This window comes from Heteronotia binoei, chromosome 13 (genome assembly GCF_032191835.1).
Source record: "Heteronotia binoei isolate CCM8104 ecotype False Entrance Well chromosome 13, APGP_CSIRO_Hbin_v1, whole genome shotgun sequence".
Taxonomy (NCBI): Eukaryota; Metazoa; Chordata; class Lepidosauria; order Squamata; family Gekkonidae; genus Heteronotia; species Heteronotia binoei.
In genome coordinates, this window is record NC_083235.1 from 13,390,428 (window position 1) to 13,416,627 (window position 26,200).

General features: G+C 49.6%; 2 protein-coding genes across 6 annotated transcripts in view; one reads left to right on the plus strand and one right to left on the minus strand.

The window, feature by feature from the left end:
• Positions 1 to 7,259, minus strand: part of PFKFB1 (6-phosphofructo-2-kinase/fructose-2,6-biphosphatase 1) — a 37,234-nt gene extending 29,975 nt beyond the window's left edge. For 2 of the 4 annotated variants that reach the window (XM_060252926.1, XM_060252923.1), the window contains exon 1: positions 4,372 to 4,567. In XM_060252926.1, coding sequence (XP_060108909.1) covers positions 4,372 to 4,399 — 28 coding nt within the window. In that variant the 5' untranslated portion in view covers positions 4,400 to 4,567. Of the gene's footprint in view, positions 1 to 4,371; positions 4,568 to 6,955 lie in introns of those variants that run through there. The other 2 variants (XM_060252927.1, XM_060252924.1) reach the window with 2 other exon arrangements.
• A 2,959-nt stretch (positions 7,260 to 10,218) lies between these two features.
• APEX2 (apurinic/apyrimidinic endodeoxyribonuclease 2) lies at positions 10,219 to 24,738 on the plus strand. Of its 2 annotated transcripts, none has more exons than XM_060252920.1 (6): positions 10,219 to 10,293; positions 13,065 to 13,148; positions 15,074 to 15,254; positions 18,046 to 18,192; positions 19,894 to 19,963; positions 22,824 to 24,738. In XM_060252920.1, the coding sequence occupies exons 3-6, from the start codon at positions 15,232 to 15,234 to the stop codon at positions 23,838 to 23,840; spliced, it is 1,257 nt and encodes a 418-aa protein (XP_060108903.1). In that variant the 5' UTR covers positions 10,219 to 10,293; positions 13,065 to 13,148; positions 15,074 to 15,231; the 3' UTR covers positions 23,841 to 24,738. The 2 variants fall into 2 exon arrangements, with proteins under 2 accessions (XP_060108903.1, XP_060108902.1); XM_060252919.1 differs by having other exon boundaries at positions 10,239 to 10,405.
• The last annotated feature ends 1,462 nt before the right edge of the window (positions 24,739 to 26,200 follow it).

Genomic DNA, 26,200 nt, shown 5'->3' on the forward strand with positions numbered 1-26,200 from the left:
CAAAGTGCCATCAGGAGGTTCACAAGTAGGGCTAGAAGCCCTTCCATTTTGCCCCCCCCCCCACATGCACCAAGAATACAGAGCATCACTGCCCCACAGTTCCAATAAAATTAGGGTTGCCAATCCTCAGGTGGGGGCAGGGAATCCCCCGGTTTGGAGACCCTCCCCCCACTTCAGGGGCGTCAGACAGCGGGGGCGGGGGGGGGGGAAGGGAAGGGAATGTCTGCTGGGAACTCTGTTATTCCCTATGGAGATTTATTCCCATAGAAAATCATGGAGAATTGATCCGCGGGTATCTGGGGCTCTGGGGGGGCTGTTTTTTGGGGTAGAGGTGCCAAATTTTCAGTATAGCATGTAGTGCCTCTCCTCAAAATACCCCCCACGTTTCAAAAAGATTGGACCAGAGGGTCCAATTCTATGAGCCCCAAAAGAAGGTGCCCCTATACTTCATTATTTCCTATGTAAGGAAGGAATTGAAAAGGTGTGCTGTTCCTTAAAATGTGATGGCCAGAACTTCCTTTGGAGTTCAATTATGCTTGTCACAGCCTTGATCTTGGCTCCACCCCCAAAGTCCCCAGATATTTCTTGAATTGGACTTGGCAACCCTAAATAAAATGCTGTGGCTAATAGCCGCTGATGGACCTCTGCTCCATATTTTTATCCTATCCCCTCTTGATGCTGGCTATGCTTGTAGCCGCCGCCACCTCCTGTGGCAGTGAATTCCACATGTTAATCACCCTTTGGATGAAGAAGTACTTCCTTTTATCCGTTTTAACCCAACTGCTCAGCAATTTCATTAAATGCCCACGAGTCCTTGTATTGAGAGAAAGGGAGAACAGTACTTCTTTATCTACTTTCTCCATCCCATGCATAATCTTGTAAACCTCTATCATGTCACCTTGCAGTCGACATTTCTCCAAGCTAAAGAGCCCCAAGCATTTTAACCTTTCTTCATAGGGAAAGTGTTCCAAACCTTTAATAATTCTAGTTGCCCTTTTCTGGACTTTTTCCAATGCTATAATAGCCTTTTTGAGGTGGGGTGACCAGAATTGCACACAGTATTCCAAATGAGACCACATCATCGATTTCTACAGGGGCATTATGATACTGGCTGATTTGGTTTCAATTCCCTTCCTAATAATTCCCAGCATGGTGTTGGCCTTTTTTATTGCAACCGCACACTGTCTTGATATTTTCAGTGACTTATCTACCTTGACCCCAAGATCTCTTTCTTGGTCAGTCTTGACCAGTTCACACCCCATCAACTTGTATTTGTAGCTGGGATTTTTGACCCTAATGTGCAATGATGAGCGACTGAAAGCTGTGTAAGGACTTTAAGAAGCACCGCTTCAGATCTTAGTTGTGGCCAAGAAGGAGGATTACAGAAACATGAAGTCAACCTAGGATTCATGTTGCTGCCTAATTTTTGAAAGAAATACAGCTACCATACAGTCTACAAGCGCTACCTGACAACATCACCCATCCAAGAAGAAAAGTTGGCAACTGGATTTCGTGCTGAATATTTAAATCGTGGAGTGATGACTGCAGGACACACTCATTGCAAGTGCCTGGGACTGTAACTTTGATAACCCTTTGATAAGGGTTTATGTCCTAAATGCAATGATATGAATAATGTATGTAATATATGAGAAGCATAACATGCTCTTTTGATGTGCTCTATGAATATAATACGAATATGAATAACGATTGGTTCTATGAGTAATAATTGGTTTGCAAAGAATTTAAGTGGTCTTTAAGACTTTTTCACCAGCAATCTGTGTTGTTCAATCCATCTGCGGTGGTTTCCTGTGTGTATGTACAATCCCCAGGTGGGGGCAGGGGATCCCCTAGTCTGGAGACCCTCCCCCTGCTTCAGGGTCATTAGAAAGTGGGAGGGGGGAGAGGGAAATGTCTGCTGGACACGCCATTATTCCCTATGGAGGCCGTTTCCGATAGGGTATAATGGAGAATTGATCTGTGGATATCTGGAGCGGGGGCTGTTTTTTGAGATACAGGCACCAAATTTTCAGGATAGCATCCAGTGCCTCTCCCCAAAATACCCTCCAAGTTTCAAAAAGATTGGACCAGAGGGTCCAATTCTATGAGCCCCCAAAGAAGGTGCCCCTATCCTTCATTATTTCCAATGGAGGGAAGGCATTTAAAAGGTGTGCGATCTCTTTCAATATGATGGCTAGAACTCCTTTTGGAGTTCAGTTATGCTTGTCACAACCCTGTTTCTGGCTCCACTCCAGTGACTCCTGGCTCCACCCCCAATGTCCCCAGATATTTCTTGAAATGGACTTGGCAACCCTAGGCTTTTGCTTCATTGACCTTTCCCAGCAGTGATAAGTAAACAAGATAATCTCTGCAGTAACTGAGATAGGAGATCAAAGCAAGACAACTTGCCAGAGCTCCGGTTTGGTCAGGTTGGCTAATTGGAACAAATTAACATAACAACATGTGTCCAAACAACAGAACTCCCAGACTGCCTTGCTTTTAAAAAACACGCACTTGTTAGCTGTAAATAAATCAATTTGAGAACAGGAAGGGAGGGAGGGAGGGAGGAAGGAAGGAAGGAAGGAAGGAAGGAAGGAAAATAAATGAGGGCGGTGGTGGAGGTGGAAAGAAAGCAACTTTAACTTTAAATGCATTCTCCAAGCTGCCAGCTGGCTTGGCTTGGAGAAGTGGTTTAAAGAGACAAATGCCTTCTCCAAGCGAGGCAACGGGGTGGTAGGAGTTTGGAGAGTTACATAATGTGTGTGAAAGAACCACATGTGGTTCCCAAGCGACAAGTTTGGTCACCCCTAGTATATGCTTATGGAGCCCCATGGCACAGAGTGTTAAAGCTGCAGTACTGCAGTCCAAGCTCTGCTCACAACCTGAGTTAGATCCCGGTGGAAGCTGGGTTCAGCTAGCCGGCTCAAGGTTGGCTCAGCCTTCCATCCTTCCGAGGTCGGTAAAATGAGGACCCAGCTTGCTGTGGGGAAGTGTAGATGACTGGGGAAGGCAATGGCAAACCACCCCGTAAAAAGTCTGCTGTGAAAACGCTGTGAAAGCAGCAGCACCTCAGAGTCGGAAATGGCTGGCGCTTGCACAGGGGGCTACCTTTACCTTTTAGTATATGGTTACTCTTCACATCTTCAAGAATATGATTTGAAGCTAGGGTTGCCAGCCTCCAGGTGGGGGCTGGAGATCCCCCGATATGACAACAGATCTCCAGACTACATGGATAGCTTATGCATTTATTATTTATTAATTTAAAACTTTTATTCTACTTATCCTGGGGGAGATCGCTGCTTTGGAAGGTGGGCTGTGTGGCATTATCACGTAGAGAGGTTTCTCACTTATCTAAGCCTCGTGCTCCCCACACTCCACCCACAAATCTCCAGGAACTTCCAAACCCAAAGTTGGCAATGTTATTCAAAGCAATGCAAATAATAGAAGGATTGATTTAAGCGCTCCCCTGCCGAGCAGAGACGGTAGAAACTTTAACAAACATTTGCATTAGGAACTGAAACATAAATTCTACCAGAAATTTTCCTAGCAAACTTGATCGAAATGAACAAGGCTTGTGCAGAACTTCCTAGTAGATTCCCCTACACATACTCAGAAGCAAAAACAGCAAAAAAAAAGTTCTACTGCTGCCGATCTGTGCATGGAATTATTTTCCCTAGGGGGCTCCTTGACCACTGTGAAGTTGGCAAAGCTAAGGCAGGCTCTCACCAGAGTGACTCCCGCCTGGGGGCTGAGACGGGGCCTGAAACTTTGGGTAGGCTTTCCCGAGTCTGAATAAACCAACAGAGGACTAGATTGTATTTTTAAGCATGTTTTTATCTTAGCTACATTTTAACTGCATTTTCATTGCCCTCTTGCCGTCTTTCGAGCTACGTGCAAATATTACTCCTGCCTCGTCATACCAGCACATTAGCTTTGGCGCTAACGTATCAGCATTCCTTGAAAAGCTGTGCTGCATTCCGTACAGCCGGGCAACTTTGTGGCGCGTCTGCCAGCTTTTCGGATAGCCCCGCGCCGAGGTCTGCTGTATCCTGCAACTGCACCAGGCTACGAAATTCAAATATACCTTACAAAAGTTCAAGGACAAACGCTGAGAGCTTTAGAGCAGAGGGAGAAGGACAGAAAAGCAGTCTGTATATGAGCGCAGAGAAAATCTCCCACCAAAAGAGGAGAACTCTTGAACTTTTCAAAGGAACCAAACTTCTACCACTGCTGGTTTTTCAACACTGCAGCTCTTTTTAAATGAATGGTTTGGGAGTGTCCTTCCCCCTTTTCTAAGCAAGGAAGGCCCTTTCAGGGTGTCCCAGAACTGTTCCTGGAACTCTGGTCTCTGCCCCAAAACTGGACTGGCCCTACCTGGGATTTTGGCAGGTTTGTCCTCCATGGCTGATCAATCTTCCCTATCTTCTAAGAGCCATAAGGCTGGAGGTCTCTGCCGTGTACCACTACGGATTTCCCTGGGGAGTCAAGTTTCAGGCTAAGGGGTCATTCAGCAGTTGCCGAGTGGGGAGGCCGCAAAACGAATCCAGAGAGCCTTCCCAATCATGTGGCCTTGGGAGAAAGGTCAGCTGTAATATTACCCCCCGGCTGGAGGGAGAAGCTGGAAGCAGCCTTGGGATCGGGAAGCAAGGAAAACATTTCCCCCTGGCTTACGGAAAGGCAGTGAGACCGAGAGTCTATGCTTCGAACGTGGAGATTGTGCGGAAAGAGGAGTTGCTATTTTAGGGGGAGTTAAGCAATTGTGTATACTACCACAGGCAGGACAGATACGCAGCCATCTCTAGAGCAAGGGTGGCCAAACATGTAAGAGCCACATAGAATAAACCAGGTGTGGCCAAACTGTGGCTCGAGAGCCATATGTGGTTCTTTCACACATATTGTGTGGCTCTCGAAGCCCCCCCTGCCCCACTGGCTGACTTGGAGAAGGCATTTCTCTCTTTCAATCACTTCTCCAAGCCTTACCAGCCAGCCGTTTGGAGAATGCATTTAAAGGTGCTTTCTTTCCACCTCTCCCTCCCCATCTATTTTCCTTCCTTCCTTCGGCTTCAAACATTGATGTTTGTGTCTTGCGGCTCTCAAACATCTGATGTTTATTCTATGTGGCTCTTACGTTAAAGTTTGGCCACCCCTGGAATAAGCATTAGATTTTTGAGAGCCGCCAGACATAAATGTCAGATGTTTGAGAGCTGCAAGGAAGGGAGGCAAATAAATGGGGGGGAGGAGGAAGGGAAAAATGGGAAGAAAACAACTTTAACTTTAAATACATTAGCCAAGCTACCAGCTAGCTTGGCTTAGAAAAGTGTTTTAACTAGACAAATGTCTTCTCCAAGTCAGCCGATGGGGTAGTGGGGGATCTGAGAGCCACAGAATATGTGTGAAAGAGCCACATGTGGCTCCCGAGCCCCAGTTTGGCCCTCCCTGCTCTAAGGGATGTCTGCTTTTCTTTTCTTTTTTAAATTCCAGTGCTTGTTATGAGCACATCCAGATGTTGTTTATTGGAGCAGGAGCCAAGTAAGTTAGGGGACATATGTGCAAGGGCGCATTCCTTCTCTTCGCTATTTCATAACCACAGACAACACTCGTTCGTGAATCTGAGGTTGGGAAATCCAGAGAGAGAATACGTGACCGGGGTGGAAGAAGAAGGACGATGATGATGATATTGGATTTATATCCTGCCCTGTACTTTGAATCTCAGAGTCTCAGAGCAGTCACAATCTCCTTTATCTTCTTCCCCCACAACAAACACCCTGTGAGGTAGGTGCTGGTGGGGCTAAGATAGCTCTTACAGCGGCTGCCTTTCAAGGACAACTCCTGCCAGAGTTATGGCTGACCCAAGGCCATTCCAGCAGCTGCAAGTGGAGGAGTGGGGAACCAAACCCGGTTCTCCCAGATAAGAGCCCGCGCATTTAACCGATTACACCATACTGGTGTATGCACTTAGCCACTACACCAAACTGGCTCTCAGAAGCAGAAAAAGACAAAGGAAGAAGACTGCAGATTTATACCCTGCCCTTCTCTCTGAAACAGAGTCTCAGAGCAGTCACTACCTCCTATATCTTCTCCTCCCACAACAGACACCCTGTGAGATGAGTGGGGCTGAGAGAGCTCTCCCAGAAGCTGTCCTTTCAAGGACAACTCCCATGAGAACTACAGCTCACCCAAGGCCATTCCAGCAGCTGCAAGTGGGGAAACAAACCCCCAGGTTCTCCCAGATAAGAGTCCGCACACTTCACCACTACAAACTGGCTCTCCATGCACTTAGCCACAACACCAAACTGGCCCTCAGACGCAAAAGAAGAAGGAGGAAAAGGAAGAAGACGACTGCAGATTTATACCCCGTCCTTCTCTCTGAATCAGAGCCTCAGAGCAGCTTATAATCTTCTATATCTTCTCCCCCGACAACAGACACCCTGTGAGGTGGGTGGGGCTGAGAGAGCTCTCCCGGAAGCTGCCCTTTCAAGGACAACTCCTATGAGAGCTGCAGCTCACCCAAGGCCATTCCAGCAAGTGCAAGTGGAGGAGTGGGGAATCAAACCTGGTTCTCCCACATAAGAGTCCCTGCACTTCACCACTACACCAAACTGGCTCTGAGAGAGTTGACAAAGGTAACTTTTTCTCCCAAAATACTGGAGTGAATTGACAAAGATAACCTTTTGTCCCAAAATATTAGCATTCGAGGGCATTCAATGAAGCTGATGGGCACTAGGTTCAGGCCAAAAAATAAAAGGGGAAATACTGCTTTAAACAGAGAGCGATCAAAATGTGGAATTCGCTGCCAGAGGACGGAGTGACGGCCACAGGAATAGACAGCTCGAAAAGGGAATGACACAGCTCCAATGAGCAGGGACAACTCTGTTTAGCGTCCAAGATCTGAAAAGAAGAAGAGCTGGTTTTTATACCCCGCCTTTCTATTACCCAAAGAAATCTCAAAATGGCTTACAATTTCCTTGCCTTCCTCTCCCCATGACAGACACCTGTGCAGTCGGTGGGGCTGAGAGAGCGCGGAGAGAACTGTGACTGACTCGAGGTCATCCAGCAGGCTCCATGTGGAAGAGCAGGGACTCAAGCCCAGTCCCCCAGATTAGAGTCCACCACTCTTAACTACGACACCACGTTGGCTCTCGACAGATCAAGCTAGCCTGGATGATTCAGGTCAAGGCAAGAGACTAAGGAGGCGGCTGGCTATTGCCTGCCTCTGCGGAGCAACCCTGGACTTCCTTGAGAGCCAGTTTGGTGTTGTGTGCAGACTCTTATCTGGGAGGACCAGGTGTGATTCCAGGTGTGATGGGGTAAGGGTGCCACACCCAGGTGAGGAAATTCCCAGAGATTTGGGGATGGAGTTTGGGGAGGACAAGGACCTCAGTGGGGTACAAAGCCACAGAGTTCAACTTCCAAAACGCTTGTTTCTCCAGGGGAACTGACCTCTGTAGTCTGTAAATTAGCTGTAATTCCAGGGGATCTCCAGTTCCCATTTGGAGGCTGGCGTCCCTACCATAATCTCCAGGTATTTCCCAACCTAAAGCCAGTTTGGTGTAGTGGTGAAGTGTGCAGACTCTTATCTGAGAGAACCGGGTTTGATTCCTCCACTTACAGCTGCTGGAACGGCCTTGGGTCAGCCATAGGTCTCATAGGAGTTGTCCTTGAAAGGACAACTTCTGGGAGAGCTCTCTCAGCCCCACCTACCTCACAGGGTTTGATTCCCCACTCCTCCACTTGCAGCTGCTGGAATGGCCTTGGGTCAGCCATAGCTCTTGCAGAGCTGTTCTTGAAAGGGCAGCTGCTGTCAGAGCTCTCTCAGCCCCACCTACCTCACAGGGTTTGATTCCCCACTCCTCCACTTGCAGCTGCTGGAATGGCCTTGGGTCAGCCATAGCTCTCGCAGAGCTATCCTTGAAAGGGCAGCTGCTGTCAGAGCTCTCTCAGCCCCACCTACCTCATAGGGTTTGATTCCCCATGCCCTCACTTGGAGCTGCTGGAATGGCCTTGGGTCAGCCATAGCTCTCACAGAGCTGTCCTTGAAAGGGCAGCTGCTGTCAGAGCTCTCTCAGCCCCACCTACCTCACAGGGGGTCTGTTGTGGGGGAGGAAGGGAAAGGAGATTGTAGGCTGGTAAACAGCAGTCAGCATTTCCCTGGGTGTGTAAGAAATCACTATATCAGACACGAGCTATAGTCTCTTAAAAACAGGCCTACCCACAACCTTGAGGAAAATGTCCTGTCCCTTTAAGAGATGCTAAATCCGTAGAAAAGGACAGCTGAAGGCTTTTCATGGCATAGAGTTCAATGACATCATCTAGGGAATAGCAACCTAATAAACCTTTATTAAAGGGACTGGACTTCTTTTTCTCCAGGACTGTGGACAGCCCTTCTTCAAGGCCCAGTTCTATCTAAAAAGGTAAATGGTAGTCCCCTGTGCAAGTACCAGTCGTTTCTGACTCTGGGGTGACATTGTTTTTTCACGGCAGACTTTTTACGGGGTGGTTTGCCATTGCCTTCCCCAGTCATCTATACTTTCGCCCCATTGCTGGGTCCTCATTTTACCGACCTCGGAAGGATGGAAGGCTGAGTCAACCTTGGGCCGGATACCTGAACGAGCTTCCGCTGGGATCAAACTCAGGTCATGAGCAGAGGGCACCGACTGCAGTAGTGCAGCTTTACCACTCTGCACCATGGGGCTCATCACAAGGTTTAATTTTCATGCAAAGCTCATGGGCTGCAATTATTGGTTGCTCAGGAACCAGCCGGTTGTAATCGGTCAACAGAAAACACTCAGCTCTGTAATCCTTTGTCCAGACCGCCTGATGCTGGCATTCTGCTGTATTAAAAGGGTTGCCAACTGCCTGGAGAAAAATGTCCTGTCTCTTAACAGAGACTTAATGTGGGGAAATGGGCATGATCTGTATTTATGCACCATAGTACCACTAAGGAATGTTAAATCTGTGGTTTTTAGGATGCCATCCTGTGAATGTGGAATTGATCTGTACGACTGCGTCAAGCAGTTTCCTCGGAGAAAATGCCATTCAATAACTCCTGACCTGGTTTTTGCTTCCTGTGGTTTGATGAATAGGCAGGGCTGCCAGCTTTAGAAGAAGATATTGGATTTATATCCCACCCTATACTCTGAATCTCAGACTCTCAGAACTGCTCACAAACTCCTTCACCTTCCCACCCCCCACAACAGACACCCTGTGAGGTGGGTGGGGCTGAGAGGGTTCTCCCAGAAGCTCCTCTTTGAAGGACAACTCCTACGAGAGCTATGTTTGACCCAAGGCCATTCCAGCAGCTGCAAGTGGAGGAGTGGGGAATCAAACCCTGTGAGGTAGGTAGGGCTGAGAGAGCTCTCCCAGAAGTTGCCCTTTCAAGGACAACTCCTACGAGAGCTACGGCCCAAAGAGCAGCTGCAAGTGGAGGAGTGGGGGATCAAACCCTGTGAGGTAGGTGCGGCTGAGAGAGCTCTCTCAGAAGCTGCCCTTTCAAGGACAACTCCTACGAGAGCTAAAGCTGACCCAAGGCCATTCCAGCAGCTGCAAGTGGAGGAGTGGGGAATCAAACCCTGTGAGGTAGGTGGGGCTGTGAGAGCTCCCCCAGAAGTTGCCCTTTCAAGGACAACTCCTACGAGAGCTATGGCCCAAAGAGGATGTAGTCCAAACAAAAGGAGGACATCTGGTAACCCTATGCAAGGAATTTCCAGCCCCTAGGAGCAGGGGTGGCCAAATTTGCTTAAGGTAAGGACCAAATGGAATAAGCGTCAGATGTCTGAGAGCCGCAAGACATGAACGTCAATTTGTTGAAGGAAGTTGGAATGAAAGCAAATAGATGGGGGGAAAGAGAGGTGGAAAGAAAGTCACTAAGTGCATTCTCCAAGCTGCCGGCCAATAGGGCGGTGGGGGCTTCGAGAGCCACAGAATATGTGGGAAAGAGCTACGTGTGGTTCCTGAGCCACAGTTTGGCCACCCCTGACCTAGAGATTTCACCACCACCACTCTGCTGCCTATGAAGGCGTGGAACAAAACAAAGTGAGGGAAAGAAGACAGAACATGGTTATTTAGCAAAAGGCAAAGCGTGCCCAAGCCTCCTCCGTCTTCTTTCCATTTCATAAGTGACGCTACCTCCCTCCCCCTCACTCCTTCCTTCCGCCCCGCATAGCGATGTCTCATCGGAACCCGAAGTGTGGGTAAGCCGTGGAACGCTAGTTGTTCGGATTCTCTTGGCGGGAAGCGGTTTCGGGCGGGCGGAAGTGACATCTTTTCGCACCTTCTCTCCTGGCGGGGATGCGGCTGGTGAGCTGGAACGTGAATGGGCTGCGGGCCGGGGCGGGATCGGCGGGGCTGGAGCGGCTCCTGGCTGCGCTGGACGCGGACGTGGTTTGCTTGCAGGAGACTAAGATCACCCGTGAGTCCCGGAGGGAGAAGCCGAGTCGAGGGCGCACACGTGCAAAGCAAAGCTTTGCCAACTCCAGGCCGGGAGATTCCGGGAGATTTGAGAGTGGGGCCTGGGCAGGGCACAGGGCTCCGTGACGCAGAGGGTTAAAGCCGCAATACTGCAGTCCTAAGCTCTGCTCACGACCTGAGTTCGATCCCCGGCGGAAGCTGTGTTTTAAGGTAGCCGGCTCGAGGTTGACTCAGTCTTCCATCCTTCCGAGGTCGGTCAAACGAGTACCCAGCTTGCTGGGGGGAAAGTGTAGATGACTGGGGAAGGCAATGGCAAACCACCCCGTAAAAAGTCTGCCGTGAAAATGTAATGAAAGTGTCACAATATGTTGGAAACGACTGGTGCTTGCACAGGGGACCTTTCCTTTCCTTTCCTTTTCCTGGGCAGGGCAAGGACCTAAGCGGGGTATAATGCTGTAGAGTGCGTCCTGCAGATATGGCATTTCCCCAGGATTCTGATCTCCAGGGGAGCTGAGCTCTGTCATCTGATAAATTTTAATCTCAGGTAATCTCCTGGTCCCAGATGGAGGCTGGCAACCACAGCATTGGGAGGAGAAGAACCTCAGCAGGGTATAATCACATAGAGTCCACCCTCCAAATCAGGCATTCCCACCCCCCACCCCCCCAAGATTCTGATCTCCAAGGGAACTAATCTCTATAGTCTGATAAATTTTAATCCCAAGTAATCTCCAGGTCCCACCTGGAGACTGGCAACCATAGTCTGTCAGGTTGCTGGTGGTGGGTTTTTCAGTTGTGAGTGCCTCTTTTAGGGTTGCCCCAAAGAGCCCCGTTGCGCAGAGTAGTAAAGCTGCAGTACTGCAGTCCGAGCGCTCTGCTCACAATCCGAGTTCAATTCCGGCGGAAGCTGGGTTCAGGTAGCCGGCTCAAGGTTGACTCAGCCTTCCATCCTTCCGAGGTCGGTAAAATGAGTCTCCAGCTTGCTGGGGGGAAAGTGTAGATGACTGGGGAAGGCCATGGCAAACCACCCCGTAAAAAGTCTGCCGTGAAAACGTCTTGATGCGACATCACCCCAGAGTGGGAAACGACTGATGCTTGCACAGGGGACTGCCTTTACCCCGCCCCGCCCCCCATAGAGTCTGGTATTATCTCCATGCCAGTGTTCCCTCTACGCTGAGTTAGCGTGAGCCAGCTCGCAGATTTTTAGCCTCCAGTTCACACATTTTTGTCTTAGCTCAGGACGGATGACCTCAGAGCCCAATAATTTATGCAGTAGCTCACAACTTTAACACCAGTAGCTCACAGCTTTAATGCTAGTAACTCACAAAGTAGAACTTTTGCTCTCAAGAGACTGCAGCTCAGAGGGGACATTGCTCCATGCTCTGAAAAGCTTCACCTGCCCATTTCCACAAAAGTCTCTGTTCAGCCCTTTCTTTCTCCAGGTTGTTTCAGGCAGTAGCTGCGTTGGTCTGCAGTGGAACGGCTAGATTCAAGTGCTGTTGCACCTTAAGAGACCGACAAGATTTGAGGGAAGGGATCAGATTTTGGGGGATATGATTGGCAGTGGCTCTCCAAGGATCTCAGATGGAAAAAGGCCTTGCCATGCACCCACTGTTTGAGATCTTTAACTGGACATGCTAGGGCAGGGGTGGCTAAACTGCAGCTCGGGAGCCACATGAGTCTCTTTCACAAATGTTGTGTGGCTCTCAAAGCCCCCACTGCTCTGTCAGCTGGCTTGGAGAAGGCATTTCCCTCTTTAAATCACTTCTTCAAGCCAAACCAGCTGGCAGCTTGGAGAATGCTTTTAAAGTTGCTTTCTTTTCTCCTCCCCTTCTATCTTCCTTCCTGTCTCTGACTCGCTCTCACACACACAAAGAGTGCGCTGTTCTCTCTTTTTGCCACAATGGATGCAGGATCCCCCTCTGAATCCACATCCATCCCAGGTTGGTAGATTAGACCAGGGGTGGCCACGCTTGCTTAATGTAAGAGCCACATAAAATAAATGTCAGATGTTTAAGAGCTTCAAGATATGAACAGATATTACACACAAGTCTTTCTTAAAACCCTTAATACTTTCTTCACATAGAAAGATAAAATACATACGTATGCACTTGACAACACGACCGTGCTAGAAGGAGACTTTAAAAAAAAAAAACAAGCTGGGAATAACAGACCCCATAAAACCAGCATAGGGAAAGGTTAGGGAATTATTTTTTTGGCACCTGTGGGAGAAGGAAACACATATAGACCATAGAAATCACTGACCAATGTTTGCATCATTACGCATCTCTCTTTGCCTTGACACCAAGGTCTCGATGCTAAGCACACTTACTTGAGAGTAAACCAGCATTAGGTTCCTCCTTGACCTCCGGGAGCCACACAATATGTGTGAAAGAGCTGCATGTGGTTCCTGAGCCACAATTTGGCCACCCCTGGATTAGACTCTGTCTCTAAGCTTTTCTAGCTAAAATGTAGTTCCTAAATAAAAGGGATTATGATTTGTCTTGAAACTGACTTTGTGTGACTTTGTAACTCTGCTAGCACATTGAGAACAAGTTCTACTGTGTGTAGCCTAAGTGCATTCTGCTGAGAAGGGATACTGGACTAACTCACCAGTAACTCTCCACAAACATGGACCTTTCTGGCTTGTGCTTTGCTCACAGGGGACCTCCTGGAGGAGTCGTTGGCCGTTGTGGAGGGCTACAGCTCCTATTTCAGCTTCAGCCGCACCCGCAGCGGCTACTCAGGTAAGCAGGGCTAGAAGGGTTGCCAGGTCCAGTTCAAGAAATATCTGGGGACTTTGGGGGTGGAGCCAGGAGCAAGGTTGTGACAAGCATAATTGAACTCCAAAGGGAGTTTTGGCCATCGCATTTAAGGAACCGCACACCTTTTAAATGCCTTCCCTCCACTGGAAACAATGAAAGATAGGGGCACCATCTTTGGGGGCTCACAGGATTGGATCCCCTGGTCCAAACTTTTTGAAACTTGGAGGGTGATTTGAGGAGAGGCACCGAATGCTATGCTGCAAATTTGGTGCCTCTATCTCAAAAAACCAGCCCCCTCTAGTCCCCCGGATACCCACAGATCAATTCCCCATTATACCCTTTGGGAATTGGTCTCTATAGGGAATAATGGAGTGCCCAACAGACATTTCCGCCCCCCCTACTCTCTGATGACCCTGAAGCGGGGGGAGGCCTCCAAACTGGGGGATCTCTTGCCCCCACCTGGGGATTGGCAACCCTAGGGGCTGGCAGCTATGCAACCAATCGCTGTAGTTGTATCTTAACCAGCATCTTGTTCTGGAGCAGCAAGGAGGAAATCGGTGTTAACCTGCATGCTGTAAAACGCTTCCCCTTGAGCTTGTTGCTGTGGATTGGATGGAAAACAGAATCAGTCAGCATCATAAGGCCCTTGTATAAATCTGTGGGGCGGCCTCATTTGGAGAACTGCATACAGTTTTGGTCACCGCACCTCAAAAAAGAGATGATAGCATTGGAAATTGTGCAAAAAAGGGCAAGTAGAATGATTGGCAGGGCTTTTTTTTTTTTTGTAGCAGGAACTCCTTTGCACATTAGGCCACACACCCCTGGTGTAGCCAGTCCTCCTGGAGTTTACAGAAGGCTCTTAGAGGATTGGCTACACCAGAGGGGGGAGTGGCCTAATATGCAAAGGAGTTCCTGCTGCAAAAAAAAGCTCTGATTAAGGGGATGAAACTCCTTCCCTATGAAGAAAAGTTACAGAGGTTAGGTCTCTTTAGCCTGGCGAAAGGATTAAGGGGTGACGTGTGAGAGAGGTTTACAAAATTATGCACAGGATAGAGAAGGCAGCGGACGAAGCGCTTTTCTCCCTTTCTCGCAATGCAAGAACTCACAGGCACTCATTGAAATTAATGAGCGGTGGGCTTAGAACAGATAAAACGAAGCACTTCTTCACCCCAAGAGTAATTAACACATGGAATTTACCGCCACAGGAAATGGTGGCAGCTACAAACATAGATGGCTTCGAGAGGGGATTGGATAAACATCTGGGGCAGAAGTAATCAGTGGCTCTTAGCCACTAGGTACAAATGGAACAATATGTCTGGGACAGGGATGCTCTGTATTCTTGGTGCTTGCCGGGGCAGGGGGGGGAGAGGCAAGAGTGGGAGGACACCTGGAGTTCTTGCCCCATTGGTGGACCTTATGAACTTACTTATGAACTTATGAAGCTGCCTTATACTGAATCAGACCCTTGGTCCATCAGAGTCAGTATTGTCTTCTCAGACTGGCAGCGGCTCTCCAGGGTCTCAAGCTGAGGTTTTTCACACCTATTTGCCTGGACCCTTTTTTGGAGATGCCGGGGATTGAACCTGGGACCTTCTGCTTCCCAAGCAGATGCTCTACCACTGAGCCACCGTCCCTCCCTCCTGATGTCACCTGAGTTTTGGCTGCTGTGTGTCACATAGTGTTAGGCTGAATGGGCCACTGGCCTGATCCAACATGACTTCTCTTACATTCTTATGTCTGGGACAGTGATGCTCTGTATTCTTGATGCTTGGGGGGCAACGGTGGGAGGGCTTCTGGAGTTCTGGCCCTACTGGTGGACCTCCTGATGGCCCCTGAGGTTTGGCCACTGTGTTGTCTGCTGCTGCTTGTTCCACAGCTAAGAATCAGCATCGTCATCTCTTCTCCAGGCGTTGCAACGTTCTGTAAGACCAGTGCTACCCCGGAGGCAGCTGAGGAGGGTCTGACAGGGCTGTTCACCAAGCATGGTAGGGCAGTTGGCTGCTATGGAAACACAGATGACTTCACGCCCGAAGAGCTGAAGGCACTGGACAGTGAGGGCCGAGCTATGGTCACCCAGCACCGTATTTGGTAAGGACAGGAAGCCCTAAGCCAGACCCCCTCCCCCTTGTTAACACTGGTTGGTGGTTGGCAGCTGGTGTCACATGATTATTACATCACTTCCTTGTTTAGATGCCACCATGGCCATGGACTTAATGCAGTGGTGTCAAGCTCATTCGTTATGAGGGCCGGATCTGATATAAATGAGATCTTGTTGGGCCGAGCCATGTGTGTCCTAACATGTAATGCCAGGTAGCGGAGATATAAACTTCAGAAAGGACACAGACCATCACAATGAAAGATTTTTTTAAAAAACGTAACATATGCTTAAAAGATTAGCACTCTTGCAGTTTTTTAATTTAACAGTCTTTAATAACTGACACTTCTAGCTTGAGATAGAGGCACCAAATTATTGCATCCAAATCTGGAGATGATGTCCGTGCTGTAGCAATCTTGAGTAGAAGATAGAAGAAGAAGATATTGGATTTATATCCCACCCTCCACTCCGAAGAGTCTCAGAGCGGCTCACAATCTCCTTTCCCTTCCTCCCCCACAACAGACACCCTGTGAGGTAGATGAAGATATTGGATTTATATCCCGTCCTCCACTCTGAAGAGTCTCAGAGCGGCTCACAATCTCCTCTACCTTCCTCCCCCACAACAGACACCCTGTGAGGTAGATGGAGATTTGGATTTATATCCCGCCCTCCACTCTGAAGAGTCTCAGAGCGGCTCACAATCTCCTCTACCTTCCTCCCCCACAACAGACACCCTGTGAGGTAGATGGAGATTTGGATTTATATCCCGCCCTCCACTCTGAAGAGTCTCAGAGCGGCTCACAATCTCCTCTACCTTCCTCCCCCACAACAGACACCCTGTGAGGTAGATGGAGATTTGGATTTATATCCCGCCCTCCACTCTGAAGAGTCTCAGAGCGGCTCACAATCTCCTCTACCTTCCTCCCCCACAACAGACACCCTGTGAGGTAGATGAAGATATTGGATTTATATCCCGTCCTCCACTCTGAAGAGTCTCAGAGCGGCTCACAATCTCCTCTACCTTCCTCCCCCACAACAGACACCCTGTGAGGTAGATGGAGATTTGGATTTATATCCCGCCCTCCACTCTGAAGAGTCTCAGAGCGGCTCACAATCTCCTCTACCTTCCTCCCCCACAACAGACACCCTGTGAGGTGGGTGGGGCTGGAGAGGGCTCTCACAGCAGCTGCCCTTTCAGGGACAACCTCTGCCAGAGCGATGGCTGACCCAAGGCCATGCTAGCAGGTGCAAGTGGAGGAGTGGGGAATCAAACCCGGTTCTCCCAGATAAGAGTCCGCACACTTAACCACTACACCAAACTGGCTCTCCCTACACCAAACTGGCTGTAGGCTGTTCAGGTGTGTATTTGTAAGCTGCAAACCTGCTTTTGATTTACTGACATTCATTACAGAAATCTAATGCTCAGTGCTTGGAGCCTAACGCTACGTGAGAAAACCCTATTCTGAGAGATTATATGGTTGTGGATCTGGCTCCGTTGAAACTGTAGAACGTGTATTTTTTGTTTGACTATTTAAGAAAACAGTTTATCGACCCATTAACTTTCTATATTGATCTGCCTGTGGCAAATGAGCTCCAGCTTTTGCTTGGTGGCTTTGATCTAACCATCACGGTTTCAGTTGTAAAATTTCTTCTGGGAGCATTTAGATTTAAGAGACAAGAGGAGGTTTTTAAGAAAATGGGAAATGATGTTTTATGATGGGCACTTTGCTGATTCTAAACGCTTATTTTGCAAAATCAGTAAAATCTATATTATTGACGGATTTTCTATTTTATTGCCATCTGCTTATGACAGGGATGGTGAACCTTTTTTCTGCCAAGGGCCGTATGGATATTTATAACATCATTTGCGGGCCATTAAAAAAATATCAACTTAAAAAACTGTTCTCCCCCAAGGGAGAATGATTTAGGTCAGCAAAATTAATGCAAATAATTGTTTTTCTATTTGAAGTCATGTGGGGAGAGCCTATGCTGGCACGCACACACACACACACGCAGTCCGCTGCCCTAGGCGCATAGGTCCAGGGCTTTTTTGTAGAAAAAGCTCAGTAGGAACTCAGTAGCATATTAGATCACATCCCCTAATATTAGCATATTAGGCCCCACCATCTGGGATAATCAAGTACAAACTGAATGGTGACAGTAACTTTTCCAGGCCCCGCAGTAATTCCGACCAGCCAGCCAGGCCCCAGGGAGGCTGCTGCACAGCACATCTGGGCCCTGTGATCCCTGCTTGGCCCTGGGGAGGCTGCTGCATAGCGCGGCTGGGCCCCACGATCCTCGCTGGCCAGCCAGGCCCCAGAGAGGCTGCCACATGGCTCGGTTTGGTCCAGCAATCCCCGAGGGCCACACCAAGTGACTTCAAGAGCCGTATACGGCCCTCGGGATGGAGGTTCCCTGCCCCTGGCTTATGACCAAATGGTCTGTGAGCAGTAAATACATGATGATGATACTTTGAGCCTAAGATCCAGAGGAAAACATGAAATGGCTGGGCACTGCGAGCTTTTGTACATAAGTTGCGCCATGTGCTGGTCGACCAGTGGAGAAAAGAGAGGCTTTGCTCTGTAGCTCCTGTGCGATTGAACATGCCTGGCAAAGCAAGCTGTGATGCAGAGAGAAGCAAGGGAGGGAGAAGGAAGCAGATGGCAGTGAGCCCTCCGGGGGCCTGATCTGGCCCATGGGCCGCACATTTGACTATACGAAGGAGTGGCGGAGACTTGGTTGGTCAATTCAAGTGGCACCCATGTGCTTGCCTCCTTGTTGCAGCACCTCAGGAGGGCAGGAGACCACCCTGGCGCTCATCAACGTGTACTGTCCCCGTGCTGACCCCGACAAGCCCGAACGAGGGGACTTCAAGCTGCGATTCTACCGCCTCCTACAAGCACGGGCAGAGGCTCTCCTGAGAGCTGGCAGGTTCGTCTCACTCCTCTCCTGGGTGCAAATCAGAAATTTCTGGTTGAACTGGGGCTTGGTAGGTGGTCTTAGGCAAGCTGGAGTCCTCAGCCCCCTCCCAGATCTGCACTACAGAGAGGATAACTGACCTATCTTAGAGGACGTTGTAAGTAGGGCTCACTTTGTAGCAGAAGCTGCTTTGCGTATTAGGCCACACCCTCCTGATGTAGCCAATCCTCCTGGAGCTTACAGCAGGCCCTGTAAGAAGAGCCCTGTCAGCTCTTGGAGGATTGGCTACAGCGGTGGGGTATGTGGCCTAATATGCAAAGCAGCTCCTGCTACAAAGTGAGCCCTGGTTATAAGGGTTGCCAAGAGTGTACAGTAGGGGTCCCAACACGGTGTCTGTGGGGGCCATGCTGTCCACAAAATATTTCCAGGAAGTGGGCGGGATCAGGTGAGACTTCTGCCCAGCAAGGCTTCTCATTGGCTCCTGGATATTTGATTGGCTGCACGGATCTTTAAGAATGTTACTTTGGCAGCTGCTGCCACCGCTAGCACTGTGTGACTGAAGGTCAGCGGAGGCGGCCATCTTGTGTCTGGCTCTGCCTCGTGCAGCAGTGACTTTATAGCAGCCATTTTGTGTCTGTTCCTTCCACACTATGTCAGAATTCCAAATCCGGAACCGGCCCCGAAACAAGATGCTTTTGGGGGGTGAGAGTGGGGAGCATCTTTGAATTCAAGTTGTGGGCAAGCAGGCAGCAAAACCAGCATCTCTTCACTCTTTCTCGAAGGTTTGTTTGAGGAAACTTGTCTTCCTTGCTAGCCGAACAGCAGTCAACTTGGAAGTCCTTGCTGTCTTTTAGCAAAGAGCTTCTGAGGAGCAGGGCCTTTTCTGGCATGGCACCATCCCTCTAGTTAACAGGAACATCTTGCGGTTCCTCTGGACTAGAGTGCCTTTTAGCAGGGATTTAATTGGTCTCTGCTAAGCGAGTCTTACGCTGTTGCTCGTTCTCACACTTCACAGCTCTGGACTGTGGGGAAAGGACCTAGATGGGGTTGCAGGTGGAGACTTGGACTCATGTCCGTTTCCACTTTCCTTCTAGCCACAGAAAAGAGCAAGAGTATAGTAGCACCCTGAAGACCAGGGGTGGCCAAACTTGCTTAACATAAGAGCGACATAGAATAAACATCAAAGGTCTGAGAGCCACAAGACACAAATGTCAGATGTTTGAGAGAAGGAAGGAAGGAAGGAAAATACCTGGGGGGAGGGAGGGAGAGGTGGAAAGAAAATAACTTTAAATGCATTAAAGCTGCCAGCAAACAGGGCAGTGGGGGGGTTCAAGAGCCACATAATATGTGTGAAAGAACCACATGTGGCTCCTAAGCCAGTTTGTCCTCCCCCCCTGCTAAAGACTTAACAAAATTTGTGGCAGGGGAGGAGCTTTCGTGGGTCACTGCTCACTTCTTCAGACACAGTTAGAATGCGAGTCCACCTGCTCTTATATCTTGGTGAATGGAGTGACTTTCAGATGCCAAATGACAATAGCAGGCAAATTAGGATAGCAGGTGAGTGACAGCTGCAAGCATGATTGGATTGGGTGCATTATGCAGAGGAGGAGGCATGGAGAAGTCAGCATGGGCAATGAGACAGGAAACCTAGGTCTTGATTTGGTCCAGGAGAATGCATTGTCTTGACCTTCATTATCTTGCTCTGCCTTCTAGCCATGTGGTTATCCTGGGAGACATCAACACGGCTCACAAGCCCATTGACCACTGTGACCCTTGGGATCTGGTGAGTGAGCCATGTCCTTCTACGCCGTTACTTTGTTCTGTACACTCTGTAGGGAGTGATAGTCTGGCAGCTGGCACTTGTGGTCTCCACAGCTGTTCATATTCTTCTCCCTTGTGCACATTGTTGCTCCAGAAACAGTTTTTGATGCCGCATCTTTCCAAGGCTCTGAGATACATTCCTTCCCCCAGTTCACTGTCCTTATTTTCACAAAGTGTTTTTACTTCTGATGGGAAAAGCAAACAGGGGTAAAAAAGGTAAAGGTCGTCCCCTGTGCAAGCACCAGTTGTTTCCAACTCTGGGGCAACGTCGCATCACGACGTTTTCACGGCAGACTTTTTTACGGGGTGGTTTGCCTTGCGCCCCGTGGCGCAGAGTGTTAAAGCTGCAGTACCGCAGTCCTAAGCTCTGCTCACGACCTGAGTTCGATCCCCGGAGGAAGCTGGGTTTTCAGGTAGCCGGCTTGAGGTTGACTCAGCCTTCCATCCTTCCGAGGTTGGTAAAATGAGTACCCGGCTTGCTGGGGGGAAAGCGTAGATGACTGGGGAAGGCAATGGCAAACCACCCCGTAAAAAGTCTGCCGTGAAAACGTTGTGAAAGCAACATCACCCCAGAGTCGGAAACGACTGGTGCTTGCACAGGGGACCTTTCCTTTGCTTGCCATTGCCTTCCCCAGTCACCTATACCAGGGGTAGCCAATGTTAGCTCTTCAGATGGGTTTTTTGGCCTACAACTCCCATCAGCCCCAGCCATGGCTGGGGCTGATGGGAGTTGTAGGCAAAAAAACATCTGGAGAGCTACCGTTGGCCACCCCTGACCTACACTTTCCCCCCAGCAAGCTGGGTACTAATCTTACCAACCTCGGAAGGATGAAAGGCTGAGTCAACCTTAAGCTGGCGATCTAAACCAGGATCGAACTCTGGTTGTGAGTAGAGAGCTCGATCTGCAGTGCTTCAGCTTTACTACTCTGCTCCACGGGACTGCTTAATTTAGGGGTGCCTGTATGTTTTTTTTCCCTAGTGACTGTACAAAGAACTCAAGGGTGGCTCTTTTCAGCAGGGGAGGAAAGGATAAAAACCCTCTCCCAGAACCTGAGAAGTGACTGTGAATCTATTGGTTTTGGAATCTGTGGAGCTGTGTTGGAATTGGACTGCAGTCCTCCTTAAATCCAAGTGAGAAGGGTAGATTCTAAATTATGTCAGATTGATTGATTCGTGGAGATAGATGGATTAGATAGATTCATGGGGGATAAGTTTCTCGGTTGGTACTAGCCATAGTGACTGAGGGGAACCTCCACATTCAGAGTCACTAAACCTCTGAATCCCAGAGTCAGGAGGCAACATCAGGGGAAAGCGTGAGCCAGTTTGGTGTAGTGGTTAAGTGTGTGGACTCTTATCTGGGAGAACCGGGTTTGATTCCCCACTCCTCCACTTGCACCTGCTGGAATGGCCTTGGGTCAGCCATAGCTCTGGCAGAGGTTGTCCTTGAAAGGGCAGCTGCTGTGAGAGCCCTCTCCAGCCCCACCCACCTCACAGGGTGTCTGTTGTGGGGGAGGAAGGGAAAGGAGATTGTGAGCCGCTCTGAGACTCTTCGGAGTGGAGGGCGGGATATAAATCCAATATCATCTTCTTCTTCCTTCTCTGCCCCATTGTTGGTCTTCCAGAGGAACTGGTTGGCCACTGAATGAGACAGGATGCTGGACTAGATGGACCCTCACTGGTCTGATCCTGCAGAGCTCTTATGATGTTCTTATGAAGGCCTCAGCCTCTGTATACCCTGTTGTTGACTTTTCAGAGGAACTGGCTGGCCACTGTGTGAGGCAGGACGGACTAGATGGACCACCGGTCTGATCCAGCAGGGCTCATCTGATGCTCTTATGAAGGCCTCAGCCTCTCTGCCCTGTTGTTGTCTGATCCAGCAGGCTCTTCTGATGTTCTTACAGATAGATTCATGGAAGATAAATCTGTCAAAGGAAACTAGCAATGGTGGCTGAGGGGAACCTTCACCTTCAGAGGCACTGAGCCTCTGAATCCCAGAGCCAGGAGGCAACACCAAGTGAAGGTTTTGGCCTCTGTGCCCTGTTGTTGGCCCTCCAGAGGAACTGGTTGGCCACTATGTGAGACAGGATTCTGGGCTGGATGGGCCACTGGTCTGGTCCAGCAGGGCTCTTCTGATGTTCTCATGAAGGCCTCAGCCAATCTGCCCTGTTGTAGTCCCTCCAGAGGAACTGACTGGCCCCTGTGTGAGACAGGATGCTGGACTAGGTGGACGACTGGTCTGATCCAGCAGGGCTCTTCTGATGTTCTCTTGAAGGCTTGGAGAAACGTTGACTGCGGGGCGACATGATAGAGGTTTACAAGATAATGCATGGAATGGAGAAAGTAGAGAAAGAAGTACTTTTCTCCCTTTCTCACAATACAAGAACTCGTGGGCATTCGATGAAATTGCTAAGCAGACATGTTAAAATGGATAAAAGGAAGTACTTCTTCACCCAAAGGGTGATTAACATGTGGAATTCACTGCCACAGGAGGTGGTGGCAGCCACAAGCATAGCCACCTTCAAGAAGGGTTTAGATATGGCCACGGAGTGGGACAGGATGCTGGACTAGACAGACCATTGGTCTGATCCAGCAGGGCTCTTGAGATGTTCTTAAAAATAAATAAATAGTTCAGATTCTGAGCCTGGGGTAACTGAGCATCTGCAAGTAAGTTTAGAAACAGGATGCTGGATTCTGTGAATCCATTCCCCTGGCAGATGGCTCTCTTATCTTTTGGAATGTTGCTTCTGCCAGAGGAAACCTGCGTGTGACCTCAAGTTCTGGTGGGAGAATCCATCTTCCTAAAGCATCCTTCTCTCTTCCAGGAGTCTTTCTCAGAGAATCCCGGGCGCCGCTGGCTGGACAGTTTCCTGTGGGAGCCGGGCAAGGATTCCCAGGACGAGAAATCCTTTGTCGATACGTTCCGCTTCCTTCACCCCGGGCAGGGCGACGCCTACACCTGCTGGTGCAACCTCACAGGCTCCCGGCAGACCAACTATGGCACCCGCATCGACTACATCCTGGCCGATCGCGCTCTGGCGTCGTCGGAGTTAAAGGACGCCCAGGTCATGCAGGAAGTCCTGGGCTCGGACCACTGCCCCGTCCGAGCGCTTATGAGAGCCCGCTTCGTGGCCGCCCCCGTTTGCCCACCGCTCTGCACCCGCTTCCTGCCTGAATTTGCCGGCACCCAACAGAAACTCAGCCGCTTCTTGGTGAAAGTGGAGCCGACTAACCTGCCGGACAAGGGCCAGAAACGGAGCGGAACTGAACCGAGCCTGTGGTGGGACCCTCAACGGAAACAGGATCCGAAAAAGAGACGGACCGTCCCGCCAAAGAAGGGACAAGGGGATTTGCGCAGCTTCTTCCGAGCCAGCGGTAATAGCACGGCTGGGGTAACCAACCTGGGCCAGGGCCCTTTGGGATTGAGCACAGTGCGGAAGGGAGCAGAGGATTCTGGGAAAGCGTCTCCCGTTGAAGCCACTGAAAGGACGGGTGAGGGTTTGGGGGTGGAGAAAGCCATTTGCATACCACAGGAGACTGCTGCGAGCTTGGGAAAGGAGCCTGTTGCAGACGTGACCGGGGAGGAAACTAAGAACTGCGGGAACGCTCCCACTCCCTCTGGACCCAACCAATCCGCTGCCCTCTGGAGATCCCTGCTGCCAGGCCCGGCTCGTCCACCCTGCTGCAAGGCCCACGGGGAGCCCTGCGTTTTGCGGACCGTGAAGAAGCAAGGGCCGAACTGCGGGCGGCGCTTCTACGTCTGTGCCCGGCCCTTGGGGAAGCCCTCTGATCCCCGTGCACGCTGTGACTTCTTCCTGTGGGTCGCTCGGGGGAATCTGTAAATTGGGGGCCGGTCGACCCGAGAGGACACCAGTCTTGGGGGCTTCCAGTGGGGAAAGGAAGGAGCTTTGCCTCTGATGCGGGGAGCCAGGGTTTGTGCATCTCTTAAATAGGGGAGGCACGGCTCGGGGGTCTGAGTGCTCCAGATTGGAATTGGTGTGAAGCTTCCAGCGATAGACGTGTAGAAACTTGCCACTCATGTCGCAAGGGATTGGGGCCCGCCTTGGATGCCGTGCAAGTTCTGAAGGCTTTGATGGCAGACATAGGCAAGGAGTTCTGTTTTTGCTCCAGGAATTTCCCATCTTGGCATAGATCTTGGTGTTAAGGTTTTGGGCAAACTTTGGAATTTATGTACGGGCCACCCTAGCTGGTTGGAAACAAGTAACTCAGGGTGGTTGGGGCCTATCTTGTGCCTGCTGAAAGGTGCTGAAAGTGAGGGTTCCTCTGGGTTCTCTTCTTTGTCATTCATATGTCCCTGTTGTTTCCTTTCTTTTTTATACATGTTTTGCTCCCTCTAGTGGACGATTCGATATTACATCTGTGTATGTTTGGCATTTTCTCCCTGCAGATCTAAACTTACGCATGGCAATGTAATATCAAGTCAACCACTAGAGGGAGAACGTGTACAGAAAATTCACGTTCACAAAAATGAAACTATGGAAGAGCCCACCTAGCTTGGATGTAGGGCTCCTGATCAGGCCGGTTGGAACTCATCTCTATGATTTCCCCTTACCTACTCAACCCCTCCCCCCCAATACTTCTTTTAAAACAAGCGTCTTTGCTAAGAGATGGCTCATCTGGGACATGAAACGGTGCCCAATTGTTTCTTTCCGTGAGAGCGAAAAATATATATTTTTTACTTTTGATAAAATAAACATATTGGAAGAAAAGCACAAAAAATATTCCACCTGAATGTTTCCTGTGTAGGAAGAATAAAGTAGCGTTCTCTTATATGCACTGGAAAGAAAAGTGTCTGGCTGAAGGTAGAGTTGGGGATCCCACGGCCACAATCCAAGAGCCCTGATCGTTGGCAGTGCAGTTTCAGTGTTTCTGATCTTTCTGCAAGCAATGTGGGGGGATATCAACTAGCACTACTGATGCTTAGGCTTTCGAAAATGACTTGCTGGCTTCTTGGAGTCGTTTCATGGGAATAATGCATGAAAAATGGTGACCACTGCTGGCTGTTATTGGGATTACAAGGAAACAGGCTCTGCCCTGCCAAGGTATCTGGCATAACAGCGCTCTCTGCTGGCCAACAGTGGTATAACCAGTTTGGTGCATTTTTGGCGTCTTAGTGGAAAAATTAAAATGCCTAACGCCATGCATGGGTCTTGTTGGCTTGTTGAGTACAGGGAGGCCCTTTTCATGCACATGTTCTAATAGTCAATGTGCTCTCTCTCCCCTCCTTACTTTAGTAGGAACACACACTACTTTGTCAGGGACTGTGGCTCTGTGGTAGAGCCTCTACTTGGCATGCAGAAGGTCTCAGGTTCAATCCCCAGGATCTCCAGTTAAAAGGACCAGGCAGGAGGTGATGGGAATGACCTTGGCCTGAGACCCTGGCTCAGTGGCAGAGCCTCCGCTTGGCATGCAGAAGGTCCCAGGTTCAATCCCCAGCATCTCCAGTTAAAAGGACCAGGCAGGAGGTGATGGGAAAGACTTGACCTGAGACCCTGGCTCAGTGGCAGAGCCTCTGCTTGGCATGCAGAAGGTCCCAGGTTAATTTCCAGTTAAAAGGACCAGGCAGGAGGTGATGGGAAAGACCCTGACCTGAGACCCTGGCTCAATGGTAGAGCCTCTGCTTGGCATGCAGAAGGTCCCAGGTTCAATCCCCAACATCTCTAGTTAAAAAAAGGACCATGTAGGAGGTGATAAGAAAGAGCTCCACCTGGCTGTGGCAGAGCCTCATGCAGAAGGTTCCAGGTTCAATCCCTGGCATCTCCAGATAAAAACGACCAGGCAGGAGGTGACGGGAAACAGGACCTTTTTTGTAGCAGGAACTCCTTTGCATATACCACCACACACACACACACCCCTGATGTAGCCAGACCTCTAAGAGTTTACAGGGCTCTTCTTAAAGGGCCCACTGTAAGCTCTTGGAGGATTGGCTACATCAGGGGTGTGTGGCCTAATATGCAAAGGAGTTCCTGCTACAAAAAAAGGCCCTGATGGGGAAGACCTCTGCCTGAGACCCTGGAGATCCACTGCCAATCTGAGTGAACAATAATGACCCTGAGGGACCAAGGCTGTGATTCAGTAGAAGCTTAATATGTTCAGTACTCTAATATAGAATCATAGAGTTGGAAGGGACCTCCAGGGCCATCTAGTCCAACCCCCTGCACAATGCAGGCAACTCACAAAC

Excerpts from the sequence above, each read along its gene's own strand:
- APEX2 (XM_060252919.1), top strand. The coding sequence starts at position 10,285 with ATGCGGCTGGTGAGCTGGAACGTGAATGGGCTGCGGGCCGGGGCGGGA. Across the intron at positions 10,406-13,064 it reads GCAGGAGACTAAGATCACCC|GGGACCTCCTGGAGGAGTCG; the intron begins GTGAGTCCCGGA and ends CTTTGCTCACAG. Across the intron at positions 18,193-19,893 it reads GCTCTCCTGAGAGCTGGCAG|CCATGTGGTTATCCTGGGAG; the intron begins GTTCGTCTCACT and ends TCTGCCTTCTAG.